Source organism: Lagopus leucura, unplaced genomic scaffold, assembly GCF_019238085.1.
Source record: "Lagopus leucura isolate 7727_CA_CO unplaced genomic scaffold, USGS_WTPT01 Super-Scaffold_100012, whole genome shotgun sequence".
Taxonomy (NCBI): Eukaryota; Metazoa; Chordata; class Aves; order Galliformes; family Phasianidae; genus Lagopus; species Lagopus leucura.
This window is the reverse complement of record NW_024962267.1, coordinates 4,269,184-4,285,705: the sequence shown is the minus strand read 5'-3', so window position 1 is coordinate 4,285,705 and position 16,522 is coordinate 4,269,184. Positions and strand designations below refer to the sequence as shown.

General features: G+C 37.4%; 1 protein-coding gene across 5 annotated transcripts in view; it reads right to left on the bottom strand.

The window, feature by feature from the left end:
* Positions 1 to 342: 342 nt before the first annotated feature.
* Positions 343 to 16,522, bottom strand: part of ITGA6 (integrin subunit alpha 6) — a 38,398-nt gene continuing 22,218 nt past the window's right edge. For 4 of the 5 annotated variants that reach the window (XM_042874240.1, XM_042874236.1, XM_042874239.1 and 1 more), the window contains 19 exons: positions 16,287 to 16,480; positions 16,062 to 16,150; positions 15,170 to 15,297; positions 13,565 to 13,660; positions 13,097 to 13,158; positions 11,628 to 11,785; positions 10,696 to 10,851; positions 10,063 to 10,178; positions 9,191 to 9,380; positions 9,023 to 9,106; positions 8,757 to 8,836; positions 8,521 to 8,598; positions 8,321 to 8,423; positions 7,716 to 7,889; positions 6,663 to 6,761; positions 6,187 to 6,297; positions 6,009 to 6,107; positions 5,549 to 5,674; positions 343 to 2,532 (listed from right to left, as the gene is read on the bottom strand). In XM_042874240.1, the coding sequence (XP_042730174.1) occupies positions 2,374 to 2,532; positions 5,549 to 5,674; positions 6,009 to 6,107; positions 6,187 to 6,297; positions 6,663 to 6,761; positions 7,716 to 7,889; positions 8,321 to 8,423; positions 8,521 to 8,598; positions 8,757 to 8,836; positions 9,023 to 9,106; positions 9,191 to 9,380; positions 10,063 to 10,178; positions 10,696 to 10,851; positions 11,628 to 11,785; positions 13,097 to 13,158; positions 13,565 to 13,660; positions 15,170 to 15,297; positions 16,062 to 16,150; positions 16,287 to 16,480 (2,302 nt within the window). In that variant the 3' untranslated portion in view covers positions 343 to 2,373. Of the gene's footprint in view, positions 2,533 to 4,002; positions 4,133 to 5,548; positions 5,675 to 6,008; positions 6,108 to 6,186; positions 6,298 to 6,662; positions 6,762 to 7,715; positions 7,890 to 8,320; positions 8,424 to 8,520; positions 8,599 to 8,756; positions 8,837 to 9,022; positions 9,107 to 9,190; positions 9,381 to 10,062; positions 10,179 to 10,695; positions 10,852 to 11,627; positions 11,786 to 13,096; positions 13,159 to 13,564; positions 13,661 to 15,169; positions 15,298 to 16,061; positions 16,151 to 16,286; positions 16,481 to 16,522 lie in introns of all 5 variants that reach the window. The other variant, XM_042874237.1, reaches the window with a different exon arrangement.

The window sequence follows — 16,522 nt, the reverse complement described above, 5'->3', positions numbered from 1 at the left end:
TTTTGTTTTTTCTGTCTTTTTTGAATTGAAACTGGATCCTGTGGCCAAGTAGTTGTCGGTCAGTAGCAGATTTCATTGCTAGGTACAGAGGCGGGTCAGATCCTTGTCTAGTTTTGCAAAGCCCAGCTGCTGGAGTGCTAGGAATTGTGGCAGTTGGCCTGCAGGTGTGAGACTGAGTTATCTGCCCTGTGGCAAGGGGCAAGTCTCTTAGGGGGAATGGCAATATTTACAGCACGAATGGTGATGTTTGCAATGTTCAGTTTGCCTTTCTGATGTACCAGTGAGCCTAGCTGTGACTATCTCATGTAATTATGATAAGAAACCACAACTACCAGAACAATGTTTAATTTTTAAAAATTTATTTCACACTTCTATACAAATATCCACAGGTAATTTCTAATAATGGAATGATGTAGCATTGTTAGCTGGTATTTAAAAAAAAAATCGTTTGAAATAGAAGCATACCAGTGATGTGACTTATTGAAAATAATTTTCAGTTTAGCACTGCAAAGACATCCGTGGCCTCCACAGGGGAGGGCCACAACCTGCTTTTAAATCAGAGGCTGGGGGTAGTTGGTTGTCAAGCATCTTAGCACCTTGTTAGCCTGGCTTCTTATGCTGCTGAGCCTTTCAGTGTTTTTAAGAAAGCTCAAAAACTGAGTAGCAGCTAAATGCATTTGTCAGGGTTCATAAAATCAGGGTCATGTACTGAGATTACTCAGTGGGAGGAAGAAGAGCCTACTAAATTGCTGCCCTTTTTATAAGGGAGCTATTGGTAATAGGCGAACGGTTGGACTGGATGATCTTTTAGGTCTTTTCCAACCTTGGTGATTCTATGATTCTATGATAAGGATAGCATTGTAGGTGAGCTTCTAAAGTATCTTAAAGTTAGTAGCAGAAATCAGCCACCTGACAACTGCCCTCATTGCAGGTTTTCACCTCTGAGAAGAAAAAGTACCAAGAGGTTTTTTGCATAGTTTAAACTGCTAACAACTAACATGCATGCTTTTTGAGCAGAATTTCAGTTTATATGGAATAAACAACTGCAAACTAATCTTCATTCTTAAGGAGTACCAGTGCTTTAGGACAAGGACAAAAGAAAAAGGGTAAACTCTTTATCTAGTTTTATCAGTGATTAGATTGCTGATAAGCACAGCATTGTGGCTGTTGTCTTAAGAGCTGGGGTATTCAACACGGTTCAGTAGTCTCAAAGTGGATCAGCTCAGATCCTCATAGTTAAGTTAGGCATATACAGCCTCATCAAGTGCTTTGTAACAGCTGTAGTAGTCAACACCCTTTGCCAGACAGGAAGTCCTTAACGAAGCTGGAAAGCTGTTTCCAGAGAACTTCTCACTTCCAGTGAAGTATAAAACTGTATCTTAAAAACCCTACCTATGCTTGGTGTCTGAACTGCTTAATAGCCTGAAGTAATGTACAAAGTCATATTACAAAACCTGGTAGTTCCTATTAGATCAAGTTACAAATATCATGAAAAAAAAAAAAATCTCACATACATCACTGGAATAAATATTTACATTTTTAGAAAGCATTGGCACCTTCAGTGATTTATTAAAATGCAATGAAAGCCTCAGGTCTCATCTTCTGAAGTTCATAAGCACAGTGGTTTCAAGGTTCAGGTAAGTCTTTGGCCTAACAGTTAGTCAAAGACAACTGGTAACAAAAATAAATACAAAAATGACTAAAATGTATATATATATACAAAAAGTACATCTAATATTCAAGCCTCTTTTTAAAAAAACTAACAAAAAAACAACCTGTGTATATTTGTTGCGAGCAAGATTTACATAATCTGATTTTAAAAATTGAGCAACGTGACCTATTGTGCATACAACTGAAGAGGATGCTTTTTGTAAGCCCTAGCTACTGTGGCAGCAAAGCTTATGACTAAAATAGATTTGCAGGTCTTCAGACGATACTTGAGCTACATATGTTAAGGCCAGCGTGTTTGTAAGGGACCACGCATCAAGGGAAGGCTGGAGGATTTATGCTGATCTCAATCATGCATTGCTGGCATTCCCAGGAACATTAGGAGCACAGGAAAAAGCCTGCCAGAGTGGGTTTGCATGTTCTGCAAAAGAGAGCCCAAATCAACACAGTGTCTTCTAAACCCTGAGTTAGATTTGAAAGAGGGGAAAAAGAGGCAGAGTGGAAATTAAATAGTGCCAATAAGGACTGACAAAGCAATTTCAACTGTGCAAACAGAAGCCGCAGTATAAGTAGTAATATCTACATACAAACAGTGAAGATGTCCATAGTGTTCGTAGGTCCGCGAACCATGAGTAAGTCCACGAGTTTACCATTAACAAAAGCATTATGCTCTATCTGAACTTTGAAGAGGGAAACCACTTTTTCCTAAGAATAACTTTCATTCTCATTCCATTTTGTGAACCACTGTTTTGTTTCAAGATCTTTGCATTTCCCGTCTTTGATCTCTCGTTCTTCTTTTCGAATTCTTACAGCATGATAGCGGGGGACACTGTCATCGTACCTGGAACGCTGGAAGAACCCACACTGGGGGGAGGAGAAAAAGAAGAGTTTAGACTGAAGTTGCTGTGGAAGTACTACAATTACAGAGGCAACACATTCTTCATAAGGGTAAGAAAACTGAATACAAAATACAGACTTAGAACACACCATGAGTCTTCCTCTAAAGTTGTTCTGTCATATATCGAGAAAACTCCATGCTAAGCAAAGATGTACGTACAGTTCAGGAACGCTTACTTCTCCTGAACCAAAGGCAGGTATGTACTTCATTACCTTCCTGCATGTTGATGTGATTTACTATTAAACTTGTAGAAAGATTCCCAGGGCGTTCAAGGAAAGCTTACACTAGGGGTCGTCTTTTCAAAGCACCATCACTACTACACTACCTTAACTAACCATACATGTACAGTACTAGAGCACAAGTCTTGCTTAATTTGCCAGAGTGAAAAACAGACATAAATTTAAATTTTGTAATATTCTCTGCTGAACACCTCCCTCTATGAAATACAGTAAACCTTGTTTGTGCCCCAAAAGTTTTCTTGTTAATCGAAACCGCTATAACTGCTGAAGACTGAAATGAATATTCAAAATAAAATAAGCTTTGGCCACAATGGTACAGTGATGATGGTTGGCAAACATTTGACATGTTGATAGGTTTCTGAAGTCAAGACTGAGAGTACTACACATTGTGCCAAACTGTGATTACATACTACTAGCAAAATAATATGAGGTCGGGTTTCATTTTTGACTTGTTAAAAAAAAAAAAAAAAAAAGTTTAAAAATGAAACTTCAATAAAAAAACTTTTATGAGGAAAAACAACAACAAAGCATAGCTGAAAATTTGGTCCATCTCGTAATGAAAATGTCATTACATGCAGTTTCGACAGATTTTAGATAAGAATTCCTTCCCAACCCCTCATCTCAAAGCACCTCTAATTAATATCCGGTACGTGCATGTATTGTCTTGAGTAAAAGTTGAGTAAAGAAACGTAAGTTGTCATGCATCCTGGCAGCTTCAGCAGAGAAGTTTCTTCTAGAAAAGTATTTTCCAAACTGAAGGAAAATAGGTGTATCCACAGCAATTACTTTCTATTTAAGAAAATTCCTTTCGTTATTAGCAACTTTATTTTTAAGCATGCAGTAAAAGGTTAATAAAGCAAGTTTATTTTCTAGGTAGTCTTAGCTGTAAATATTAACTCTGCATTGTTACCATCTCTAAAGCTTAAAAAAACCAACTTGTTAAAACATCAGTTAAAAAGGCTAAAAACCACTGCAACAGATCCATATGTTTTCTAGAGAACTAAAAGCTTCTTAGACCAAGGTCAGGACCTGTGTTTATGTACACCAAAAGCTGAAAATCTATTAACAGAGTAAGCAAGTACTGACAGTCTGAAATTCAAAAGTTAATAGAAAATATGCAGCAAAAGCTTCATCGTTAGCCACCACACCCACAGCATGTGCCACCACAGCTAAAAATTAAAAAATATCATCAATTACCAATTACAGAAGTAGATCAATACTACGCATCAGAAGTAAGCCTCTCTTTATCAGATGGCTGAGCATGGATCTCAGCCTTGTGATATGTGGCATCGTAATGATCTTTCTTACTTCTTTTGAAGAAACCACACTACAAGGAAGCAAGGTATTTAGTCAATTTCAGTGGACCAGAAGAAGAGTTAAACCTATTAGAACCGACTAGAACAACCTTTCCATAATCCCTTCACAGGCTGGTTGCCTCACGTTTTAGAAAGTTTTCACAAGAAAAGTCAGCTGTTGTTACTAGATTTGAGAACTTCTGGGACTAACTTACTCTGTACAAGAGCAAAATAACCTGGGGTGTAAAGAATGTCATTTTAGAGGCTTAATTTTAAAATTTTAATGCATTGTTTTTTAAGAAAAGCTACTTACACAGCATGTCTGTAGCAGCTAAAGCTGTCTGTAAAGAGCAAAAAAGTTCTCTATACGAAAACCAATTTATGCACAGGGTAAATGTTTTGACTTGCTCAACAGGAGCGTGTGTCTCATCCCCAGCCTATAATTGCCTATGACGTACAGTGTTTGTCCTTCATAAGATGATTTTTTGTCATCAAAAGAAGTTCAGTGTTTATGAGAGCATTTTCATGTGCAGTAGAAGACTAGTAGTTGTAACCTAACAGCCCATCCAAAACGTTAATGATTATTCATTAGATTTGCAACAGACTGTCCATTTCTTTAAGAAGGAGGAAACCAAAAGTACCCTATGAGAAGTCATCCATAGCAAACAGTAAGTACAACCACACCACCTGCCCCAAAGGAAAGTGACAAGATAAATTCCTCTTCATCCACTCTTCCTAAATGAGTGTCTTTCTCATCAACTTATAGTAACTGCTGAAGCCAGTAAGTAATAAGAATAAAATAACTACCCTATTCTACTTGGAAACACAGTTAGTTGTAAAAATGCCAAAGGTGTTTTAAAAAATACTTGCATTTTTTCTTTTCAAATTCTTAAGTTTTCCTTTTAAATATGAATTTACTCCTTCAGGGTTTCTAAGATAAGGAGCCCATCCAAAAGAAACTGAACACACAGGTAATGTGTTATTTCTGCATCTTTTGTTGTTGTAATTTTTTTTCCGTCTGCTCTTGAGTTTAATAGCATTAGAAACGCCATGAGAAAAAAGCCCTGCTCAAACATCTGTGGAAAGTTCACAAAGTTTTACAGCTAACCGCAGCAGCCCCAGTTATTATCCATCTGTACTGAAGTATCTACAGTCTCTCTGGCCAGCTGTTTTGAGGTCTGGCCAAAGTTTCAGACATTTCCTTTTGAGAATGTAGAAACAGAAATATTTCCTACCAAGGATAGAAATGAGTTTTCTTATATGACCATTTTCATGCCAAATGTTCAAAAATTGAGAAACTGATACAGGTAATGTACATTTTGGATTGTTTTGTTGTGTTTTGAGTCCCAAATGCAAACCAAAAATACTTAACTGTTTGCTAAATTTGTTTGCTGTCTTGTCACCTGTATGCCAGGAAACATGAAATAATCAAATAAGTAAAAACTTACCTTCCATAACAAGAATACTAGGAGTGCAAGCATCAGTACTCCAGCAAAAATAGCCACTGCAATGATCCACCAAGGCACTCCTGTATAAAGGGCTACTGGTTTTGCAGGAAAGACTGTAACACGCACCTAGAGGAAAGAAAACAGGAACAGATTGAAAAAGTGTTTCAAAAGCATCCATGTTTAATATAAAACTGTAATTTATCGTCCTTTTTTTTTTTTTTCCTACATTCTTCTCTCCTTACCAAATGTTTTTGAAGAAAAGTTTCTAGGGGTATCGTTTCAATACAGCAGCAAGTTTTGCCAACCAAATTGAATGTGAAAAGGATCACAAATTCAAAATTTGATTTTAAAAATCCGATATATTAGCTCCTTTTGCTTTAGAACAGTTTATCTTTTCTAGTCTTTGAGATAAGCTGGAAACATAACATGATCTGTGGCTAGCATTAAGTGCTGAACCTACCTGAGCAGCTTCATTTGTGAGTTTGACATTCTTAGCTGCAGCAGGAACACTGATTGAGGCTCTAACAAGAATGTCCAGGTAGTTCATTTTGGAGTATTCCTGTTCCAAAATAAAATACAGTTATTAGACATACGACAGGAAAGAACTCTAAGCTTTCAGAAATGGCAAGAGGACTTACTTCCAAGAAAGTACTGTTCCACAGTCTGGAACGCAGCAAAATCGATGCCTTGCTGTCAAAACCTTTCAGAGGACATTTTATGTCCACACACCGTGCATTCACCTTGCAGTCCTGCAGTTACAAATTTTTACATGTAAAAGCATCTTCACAATTCTCCACCAGGATTTAAAATTGAACTCTAAACATTGTATTTAGGCACAAGAACCAAAATCTGTTTGTGCCAACAGCAATGGGAAACTGTGATGAAGGTGCAATTAGTGTTTATTTTAGCATAGATAAAACTAGGAAATAATTTCTCCATAGTTCTCGCCTCAGCAGGTAAATAAGAATTAACAAATTCTAAAAGCATCAATACTGGGATTTAAGATAGAAAGAAATCAAAGCCCTATCATTTTTCACACTGTCAAACTCCAAAAAGCCCTGTTAAGAGTGGAGAGGGAAATGTCCAACAAGACTAATAGATGCAGTATGCTTACCAAGGTCTTATATTTTCTTTCTGAAAACAAAGAAAATGTTTTGCTGTCTGTAATCTGCTTCTCTGCAATCTCACGCTTTCTTCTTGAGTTATGGGATTCCTTTAAAATAAAATGTTTTTGTCACAACTCTGTCTTAATTCTGTCTCTTCATATAGGCACAGAAATAACTTTTGTTCCTAGATCAGTACGATATTGTTATATATCCCCCTTTTTCTACATTCATTGCTAATGACAGAATCATGAAAATTTGAGATTAACCACTAAAAAGCCAACTGCCTACTTTATTTTGACATGGCAATGAGTTTTCAGATGTAAAAAGCTTTTCATGCTGTTTCTGTTTTTGTTCTGTGTATATGGCATTAATGTTACTGTGCTAATAGATTTACAGGTGATATGGTCAATACACGCTGGCTTGGTTTTTTTTTGAAATATATAGTGATTACTCACAGAAAGTTTAGTAATGACCAACGGATAAGAATAGGTTTAAGTACATGCAGTTTTAGTGGCTACAATTACAACTTCTTCCAGATGACCTTGAGATTATGTGAAAAACAGTGAAAATGAGGGCTCAGGGGGATTAGAAAAGCTTGCTAGGTTGGCATAATGAAACTCCTGTTAGATAAATGTATTTATTTGCAAGAAATACACTACAAGTAAGCGCAAGCTCTTTCTCTTTCAAAAAAGTACAGGGAATTCCCCCTCATACTGGGCCAACAATTACTTTTTATTTTTCCATGTAGGAAAATAAACAGATTTCAGTAATGTTGATGAAATGCATTAAAGCTAAGAACAGTTTCATCCTGTGAGAGCCAAAGGTACCAGTGCAGATATAATCAGCAAGACATAGCATCTGTCCTCCAGCTTACCTCATTATCTATTTTACCAAGTCTCTTAACAAGCTTAGCCCCTAACATATTGTTTATGTACTGTGCCTACAACTTTCCTAAGACAAAAAAATTCCTTCTGGAGGTAAGCTCTTACACTCTGTTATCACGTGCTGTGGTGTTTTAATGGTGAAGCCATTAGTGAACACAAGAAGATAGGATAACATACCGCAACGTGCAAAAAATTGATTTCATTCTGTGGTTGACAGGATATCTTTTCCAAGCCCTTGGAGTCTATTTTCATCAGATACAGCAGCCATTTACCATTACTAATTTCTTTTGGCCACTGGATGTCCAGGGAAGCTGTACCAAATGTTTTCAGTGGCCTGCCCAAGTTGGTTACCTGTGAAAATAAACTTCCTTTAAGTTGTGCAATCTGTTCCAAAGAGATTTATCACCATTACTGACTTGGAGTCATGCAGACAACAGGAAATTAGAAAGCCACTAAAAGACAATGAAAACCCTTAAAAGACAAAATGTATATGAAAGCTAGCACATCTGGAAGGCAACTAAATGGCAAGCTTATAAAATCAGAAATTCATAACATTAAGCTGCTGATGTTTAGAAGTCTGTCTTCATATGAAACACCCACTATTTAGACTTAACAAATCATTTGTCTACACAACTGTGGCGAACTCCAAGTTTACGACAAGCTTTCGACACAGAAAGATAAACAGATCTTGCTCCCACAGTTTGGGAAAATCCATTTTTAAATCCAGCAACGTTTTTGAGAATTAATACACATAAAAAGAGAAACTGTTCTAAATTACTCACTCTGAATTCATATTCTATAAGGTTTCCAATATTATCTTCAGATTTCATAGCACTCTCACCAACGATGTTACCTCCAAAATATACCTGAGAAGGCTTTGCCACTCTGTTCAGGAACAAGAAAACAAATCAGGTTGTAATGAAGTCTGCAGCAGAGGTGTTCTCCCCCCCACCCTGCACCCCTGTTCTGCTATCAAACTTACCCAGTGAGTGACAAAAGCAGTTCAAGAACCACTTTAGCACTGGCTGTAATTGCAGTTGAATTTACTTGAGTGCTTGTTCTACAATGGAAAAGAAACAACACTGCTGATTTTTACAAGTTTAGAAGTTTTTCATTTTGCTGTTCAATTGCTTTTATAAATCAAACCACTAATTCAAAATGTTTACGGCCATACGTCAAAATATAATGCACACAAACACACACACAAAGAACACTTACGTCTCCAGCTTGAGGTTAATGTCCAAGTCTGTTGTATCAACATTCACTTTAGTTGTACTTAAGATCAGATAAAAGGTTACCTACATCCAGGAAACGTAAACATTTTAAAGAAGATATTAATGTATGCAATATTATAGTAACACACCATCAAATTCTAAAGTTAAAAAGACAAATCTAGGCCAAATTTCCAGTTATGACACAGAAAATTTGAAAGACTGCAGTCGGGAATCAAGTTGTATAACTTGAGTAAAGTAAGTGCAACTCACATTGGAATTTCTCTTGAATGGATTTCCAAGTTCACACTCCGCTTGAGAGCCATTTTGGTTAGCACCACATGTGAGCTGTTTTTCCTGAATAAACAGAACACATTTGTAATTCAATTTATGCTAAAAACATTTTAAAATTTGAATACCCTTTCTCTTAGAAATACTTACAGGATATCCTCTCATCTCCCTGAATGCAGAATAAGTCAGACTATCTGGAAAAGTTGCAATTAGTTTAGCTTCGTATGCATCTTCTCCATCTTTCTGTGGATTTCTTGCATCAGATGGATTATTCGTCACTGTTATCTCCAGGGCAATATCTTTCTGATCTTTTAAAACGAGCACTGGAATGCCATTTTCACTGCAGAAACAGAATATTCAGAGCTGTGCATAAGGGAAACAAATGTGTTTCAAAGTTTGTTTCTTACTATGGTTTACCCAAACCATTTCTCTCTCTTAGTGAAAAATTACTGTAAAGAACATAAACACAGGAATGGTCACAGTATTTGTGTGGCACCCTTGGCAAAAGGCTGACTGTTCACAGTCAGTAAACATACTTCCTTCTGTGTTTTCTTTTTCACATCTCCTTTGCAGTACCACTGGCCCTCCAAGGAGGAGGGGTGCAATGGGATGCTGGCTTTGTGTTACAGCATAACAATTTTGCCATTAACTTCTCTTAACTGTTCCTTAGGCTACTGGACAAGAGCATGCTGTAACTATACAGTTAATAGTACCACACAGATCTACTGCAAAGCTGGTCATCCTTTCTCCAGCAGTTAGAAATCTTCTAAATTTCAGACCAAATCTCCGTGGTTGCAGCCGCTTTACATCCACCATTTGATTCTGTACCATCATTCTTCTTCTAAAGCTCAGACTCACTCCCCCATGATTGTCACCCTGACACATACAACTACACAGGACTTGATTTGCCAGGCCAACACAACAAAGCTGTTCCATCTCCCAGAATAGCCTAAAAAGTTGTTTTATTTTCAGCACTTGTCAATAATTTGAATTTTAGTAGTCACTGCTAAATCAAGTCTTACATTGGCAAATAGGTAAATCTGTCTTCATTTCCTTCTCTAGTGCAAAACCGGTACTGAAGTTTCAGATTGCTGTGACATTCATTGTCTTCTCCACATCCTTCTTTCAAGAACTCCACCTGAATAAAACCAAAGCACTTTTATTGCATGCCACACGGCATTAGCTTAAAATCTGATTTCTGATGTGCAGCGCATAAAGCAGCTACAGGGAACTCAGTAACTTTCCCAGATATGTCACTGATGCAGAGCTCTAATGCTGATACAGCATCCTATCCATGCAGGAATTAGGTTGCATGGTTTTTTTTTTTTGTTCTTGTTATGTGGGATAAGTCTGCACTGCAAAAGATGAAAGATTCCCATTCTTATTTAAAAGCGTACTTCCCTCCTTGACATGTTGGGAAGGAAAGGGGAATAGAAGAAGCCTAACAGCCATATGATTTTCTCTTATGTAACAAAAGAAATGCAGGACTAAATTCAGAACATTTTGAAACACATTCATAACAAAGCACAAAACATAAGCCAGTCCAGAGCCACACCACTTATTTCCTTTGGTCACAATTTAGTTTTCTATAGTCTTTAGCATTCGGTGACTTTCACAGCACAAATTTCTAGGAAAATATGATATTAAAGGCTTACCTTTGTTATCTTTGTTTCAGACTCATTTGAATTTAGTATTGGTATAAGGTCCGGAAGCGCTCTCTCTTTTCTGGTGGATGATGAGCCAGACTCCAGGCCAGCAATATTAACACTGACTGCTATAGGAATTGGGCGCAGCTTATCTTTAATCTTTTCCTGATAAAAATTTCAAATGTCATAGTTAGCATATAGTGTAGAGAAGAAAAACAACCTCAAGACTACCATTTGATGCACGTTCCAGAACAAGTAGTAAAGCAACATCTCCTTTGCTACATTTTGCAGTATTACAACTATTCACTATTTAGAAACACGTAATTTTCTAAAAATATGCATGAACACAACAAATCCCAGCCTTACTGTATCTTTTTTTCAGGCTCCCTGATCTGATTATTTCTCTTAGAGTTAGGAATTACTAGGAATAACAAATGGTAACTCAGGCAAATGAAACCTGCTACAATAAAATAACACACTAGAACAGTGGCTGCCTTTAGGGGTCAGCATAGTAGCAAAGTGACAAGACAGTGCAGATCAAGTTTTCCTGTTGTGCGCATTGAAGCACTTGTGCCCATTCAAGCACTTGGAATCTAAAACCCATGGCTTGAAATCCTTTCCCTAGTCAGTCACACCGTTAAATTCTACCACTAATTCTGTGGCTTCCAATAGCTCTCAATTTTTAGCATTTGTTGACTCTCCATTGTTCTGAATTGGTTCGGCTCTCTTGACCTCCACAGCACACTGCACTGGCTGCAACTTTTATTCAATCTTTGAAAGAAAGGAAGCACAATGTGTGAAGAGAATAGTAAAGTACTACTGTTTTTCTCATTTCTAAGCCTTACGTTGCACGTGATTTTTAAGTTGCGTGCAAAAATACCACGAGGCTGGAAGAGCACGTTTTGTTATAAATGAAATAAAAATTAAACACTCTGCCTTACCTGCAGAACAAGCTTGGCTGTCACGCATTGTTTGGAGTTCTGCCCCATCAGGGTGGTACTTGCAGTGAACTGATCAGACAGATAGTCCTTAAACCGTACCCTAGATGGCAGGCCTAATTGTCTCCTCTCATTTTCTGCTTCAAATGTATAGTTGATCTCTATACAAAGAAATAAAGTAGTTTGCTATAAGGAAGAAACCTTGCCATGGTTACAAAGAAAAACAATTCAAGTATGATTTTACAGCAACATTTTAGAATAGCTTCACCCAGTGCTAAGTTTCACAAATTCTCAGTTATTTACAGAACCTTCTCCATCTGTTGCTTTACCCCTCTCTAGCTGAGGGGACATGTATCCAATGGAAACTTCCAAACAAAATCCTCCTTTTGGTCAGTAAACTCCCGTTACTTTATTATCTTTTAGAGCTGGCTGGAGCCGTTGTAATTGATGCTGTAGAGCCAGTAGAGGGCTGAGATAAGAAACCATAAATGCTCTGACATGAGTCCTTGCTTTCTGTCTTGTCCCAGGTAGTACCTAAGCTAAGTAGTCAGCAGGATTTTGAGGTCAAGGTACATTGTTCATTTGAATACTGAAAGCGGTATTCTCAAGCTTTCTAGCTATGTCTGTTGAGGCAGGGAATACCATGTTTGACAGATGTGAATTTGGTCCATCTTTTAACCACCTCTGTGCTCACCAAGATAATTTGCCAGTCCTTCGGAGCATGTGAGTGGCTTCCAAATGCTAAAAGCACTTGGGCTGCTGAAGGGACCAACACCTTATTCAAGTACCTCTATGGATTTTACACGTAACTCAAAAGCCCAAACACCACAAGAGGAAGAGGAGGTTAGGCTTAAAGTTCTTCTTATTTTCTCTCAAAATCCTACAGTTTTCAGAAGTGTAATAACAGCAGCACTGTAACTACTTAAGAGGAAAAAAAAAAAAAACCCAGATAGATAAGAAACTGATGCTTTACATTTTTAACTACATTTATGATACAGACCCCCAGCCTCCTATTAATACGGAGACTTACTACTTCAGTTGCTGATTTCTACAAAGCTATACACACAAATACGGGACACTTCTTGTAGAGTAAGTGTCCAATGAGAAGCAATGCTTACTACCCATATAATAAAATGGGCTTTAAACCTACTTTTTAAAGCAAAAACTGGAGAGGCAAACTGGCTGTTGTCTGTATGACAGCCATTTCTCACTCACAGTTATGTCACCTACAGAGTTTCAGTTGAGTCTTTTGCCAACAGAACTTCCTAACACCAGACACTATGTGCTGCTCCAAATACAAACACTGCATAGCTGACTGGCCTGAGTACTAAGTCACATTTTAAACCTATCGTTATGTTTTAAGTACCATTCTTCCACAATACCACCTTAAGTTTTATGTACACGTATATATATACACATGCACACACACACACACACGACAAAGATTAAAATTATTTCTCTTTAAAACTTACTTATTCTTGGATTTAAATTACGAGGGTTTGCAGTGTACTGAAAACATGCTTTCACATCCATCCTGTAAAAAGTGCAGAGAAATTAAAATTAATAAGACACGGTCCAATGGACTGGAAAGTTTTAATAGTCCACTGAATTATGTTATGAGTCCTATGACTCTGCTTTTCATGCTAGAACAATCATTTGCTGCTTACTAAACTGAATTAGCAAAGCAAGTAAAAAATGTTTAATGAGCAATTAGAAATTTTTTTTTCTGGAATTTGCTTTTACATCTCTATTCATGAGAAAGCTGTTCAAGTTAAGACACCTTAACACATCTAACAACACACCTAAATGTTAACAGTCCTAAGTGGCAAAGCGACACTGATTGGCCATCATATCCCCCCCACTCTAACTGCAACCGACTGAACAAATCTAACAGAAATGTCGAAACTCCACAACTTCTGACAGAACAACTCAAACATTACCATATTTCACTGGGGTCTTCAGAGTTCTTTTTCTTTAGGTCAAGTTTGTCAGGCTGTACTGTAATGCTTTTTGTAATGCTTATGACAGGTCGAGATCTTTATTTGGGGAAAAAAAAAAAACAAGGAATGAAAAGAAAGGGTAAAATAAGGAAGAGCTTCAGTTGGAATTAATGCAACAGTTTATATGAATCCAGATGTCTCTATGCCTGCACTGATTTACAGCAAAAACACCCCAAGAAACACAGGGTTTGGCTTTCATAATGGCAAGAAACAAAACAATTTATAGCTAAGCTAAGCAAGTCAGAATAAGTGGCTACAACAGTGAGTAGGAAATGCCTAATGGGGGAGCAGGGTACATTAATGCAATGTTATGGTTGTTATTTTATACACACACAGGAAATTCAAAGCGATGGTTCCCATACCAGTGGTAATTCAGCCCTTGTGAGCAACTGTAGGTACTAAAGTTCATTCAGATTAATGTCCAAAACAGCTTTAATGTGGAGCCTGGATGGCTAGGGGAAACAATGCTTTTATATCCTGACTCCTCCGCATGCAGACTGCAGTCAAGATTTAGCCTTGCAACTTTTCCTTTCTTTCCCTTTTTGGATGGGGGATAAGAAAAGGCAGCTGTTTAAACTAGAGTCCAAACAAGCCACCTCACCTTTTTCATCAGACTTAACTTTGCTGTTCGTAAGAAGTTCTCACTTCTACAAGTTTTTTTTTTTTTTTTTGTAATGCCGTTATAATTAAAGCTTCTTTTGACTAAATAGAGCATTTAATAATCTACTGAGTGTCCATTCCACCTAGTTTATTCCCTTCCACAAGCAATATGTGCTGCTTTTGTTATACACTGTTTCGGTGTATTTAAAGGCATTCCAATTACACACACAGATTCCATACACCTTAGAGACAGGATCATCAAAAGATTGTAGGAATGGCAATTCTCCCTGAAGGGCAGACTTCTTTTCACTACCAAAATTAGGATAACCAGTTTGGCAGTTCCACCCCTCCCTTTTTGAGACCTAATAATCACCACCAAAGCCTCAAACTTCATACAGGATTCACTGCTCTGAGGAAGAGAGAGTCCTCTTCCTGCTCATTACTAGTGAATTCAGCTTAACAGTAACATTAAAAGAAAAACTGGTCTGTAAAAGACCATAAGGTCATCCTGGTACATCCTTAATTAAGGCCTGTGCTAGGGAAATCAAACAGGATCCTGACTGCAGTGCTTCTTCAGTGCTGTTTCACAGACCCCACCACAGCCTCAGCACTTTTAAGTCTCAGCTGTGGAAGAAAGGTTTTCCTTTATCTTGTTCTATCTTAAATAAAGTAGGATTGCTGTTATATAACAGCAGTGATGCACATCAGCATCCCACAGCAACTGCACACATTCGCCCTCTTAGCCTGCTCTAATCAGAAGGTAGCTTCTCAAGAAGGAACAGGGAATGAAGTAACAAATCAATTCATGGATATTTTTTTCTCAGAATTTCCAACTTCCAACAGCAAAAATACACTCCAGGCCAAACCTCTATTTCGTTATTTCTAAGCAGTTTGTTTTAAGAAAACTGAAAGTCTTGGTATAATTACAGTCCTGTAACGCAATACCTGAACACAGATACAGAATCTGAAAGGGAACCAACAGCAATATCAGGGTAGGAATTTTTATCCAGGTCCATGTTTCCAGCAATAGAGTAACCAAAGAAATTGGTGCCTGTTTTTTCACCATCAAGAATCTAAAGAGCAAACAGATTGAGGGAATTCAGACACTGAAAAGCTGTGAAAGTGAAATACTTAAGTGAACATCATTACCTTATGGAACAAAAAAGAAAACTTCCATCTTCATATAAACAACCCTGAAGTCCTAAGACGATCTCCTTTGTATAGAAATTTTGCCCATCCATTCTTTACTTGTAATATTTAGGCAGTTTAGGCACTTGAAACTTAAAAACATACTCTAGAAAATATTCTAACAGTATTCTAGAAAGTATAATTAAGTTCCCTTCTCACCTTGCTAACTGCACATAGTGGTCCTCAAGGAAAAAAAAGGCACAAACAATTGATATGAAAAAAGAAAAGGAGGAAGTCATGGAAGATGATGAAGAAAACAATATCTCCAGAAGAAGAGAAAAAACAATATGTATAGTTATTTCTAAAGCAAAAACTCTTCGTTAACGTGAGCATTTTATCTGAATCGAGGGCAAGGAACTATTTCAGAAATCCCAGAATTTCTCAAAAAGAAAAAACTTATGCATCTACAAATTCTTTCACTTTACTTTGTATTATTGGTACCAACGGACTGTCCCAGGGAGAAAAATGCACATTAAAAAATAAAGAACACCTAATTTCTTTGGTCAGCATTGCAATCTTTGAAGGTTCCTGTAAATCACTGTGCATATCCACCACCCAGTTACAATAATGGAAAGGCAAAAGATGGAAAGCCCCATCATTCCCTTAATTTTGTGCAAGAGTAATTATATACAGTAGAAGTTATCATTACCTGTGCAGGTTTTGTATTTATTCCATTCTTGGATCCATGATAAATATATACTTTGCCAAAACCATCATATGGAGCCCCTACTGCAATATCTGTTGAAAATAAGTTGCAGGACATAAATAATTCTTATTCTTTCTGCAGCTTTCAGTTGTGATAAAGACAACTGTTCAAAGTGTGGCACTAGCACAAAAATCACGCGCGTTCTCCTGTTAGTCGGTTTTCACTCACCTGGATATCCGTCCTGATTAATGTCCCCCACATTTTCAACTGCAAGACCAAACATTGAGTCAGTGGTCCCATTTAAGCGAACAGGTTTTACTCCTTCCCATTTGCCTCGCTGGTTAATGTAGATGTACACAGCACCACCAATATCTCCACTTCTATCAAAGTACTGTGGGGCTCCAACAACAATGTCTTGCCATCTTAAAGAAGGGAAAAAAACAGTGCTTGTACTGAAGAACTCT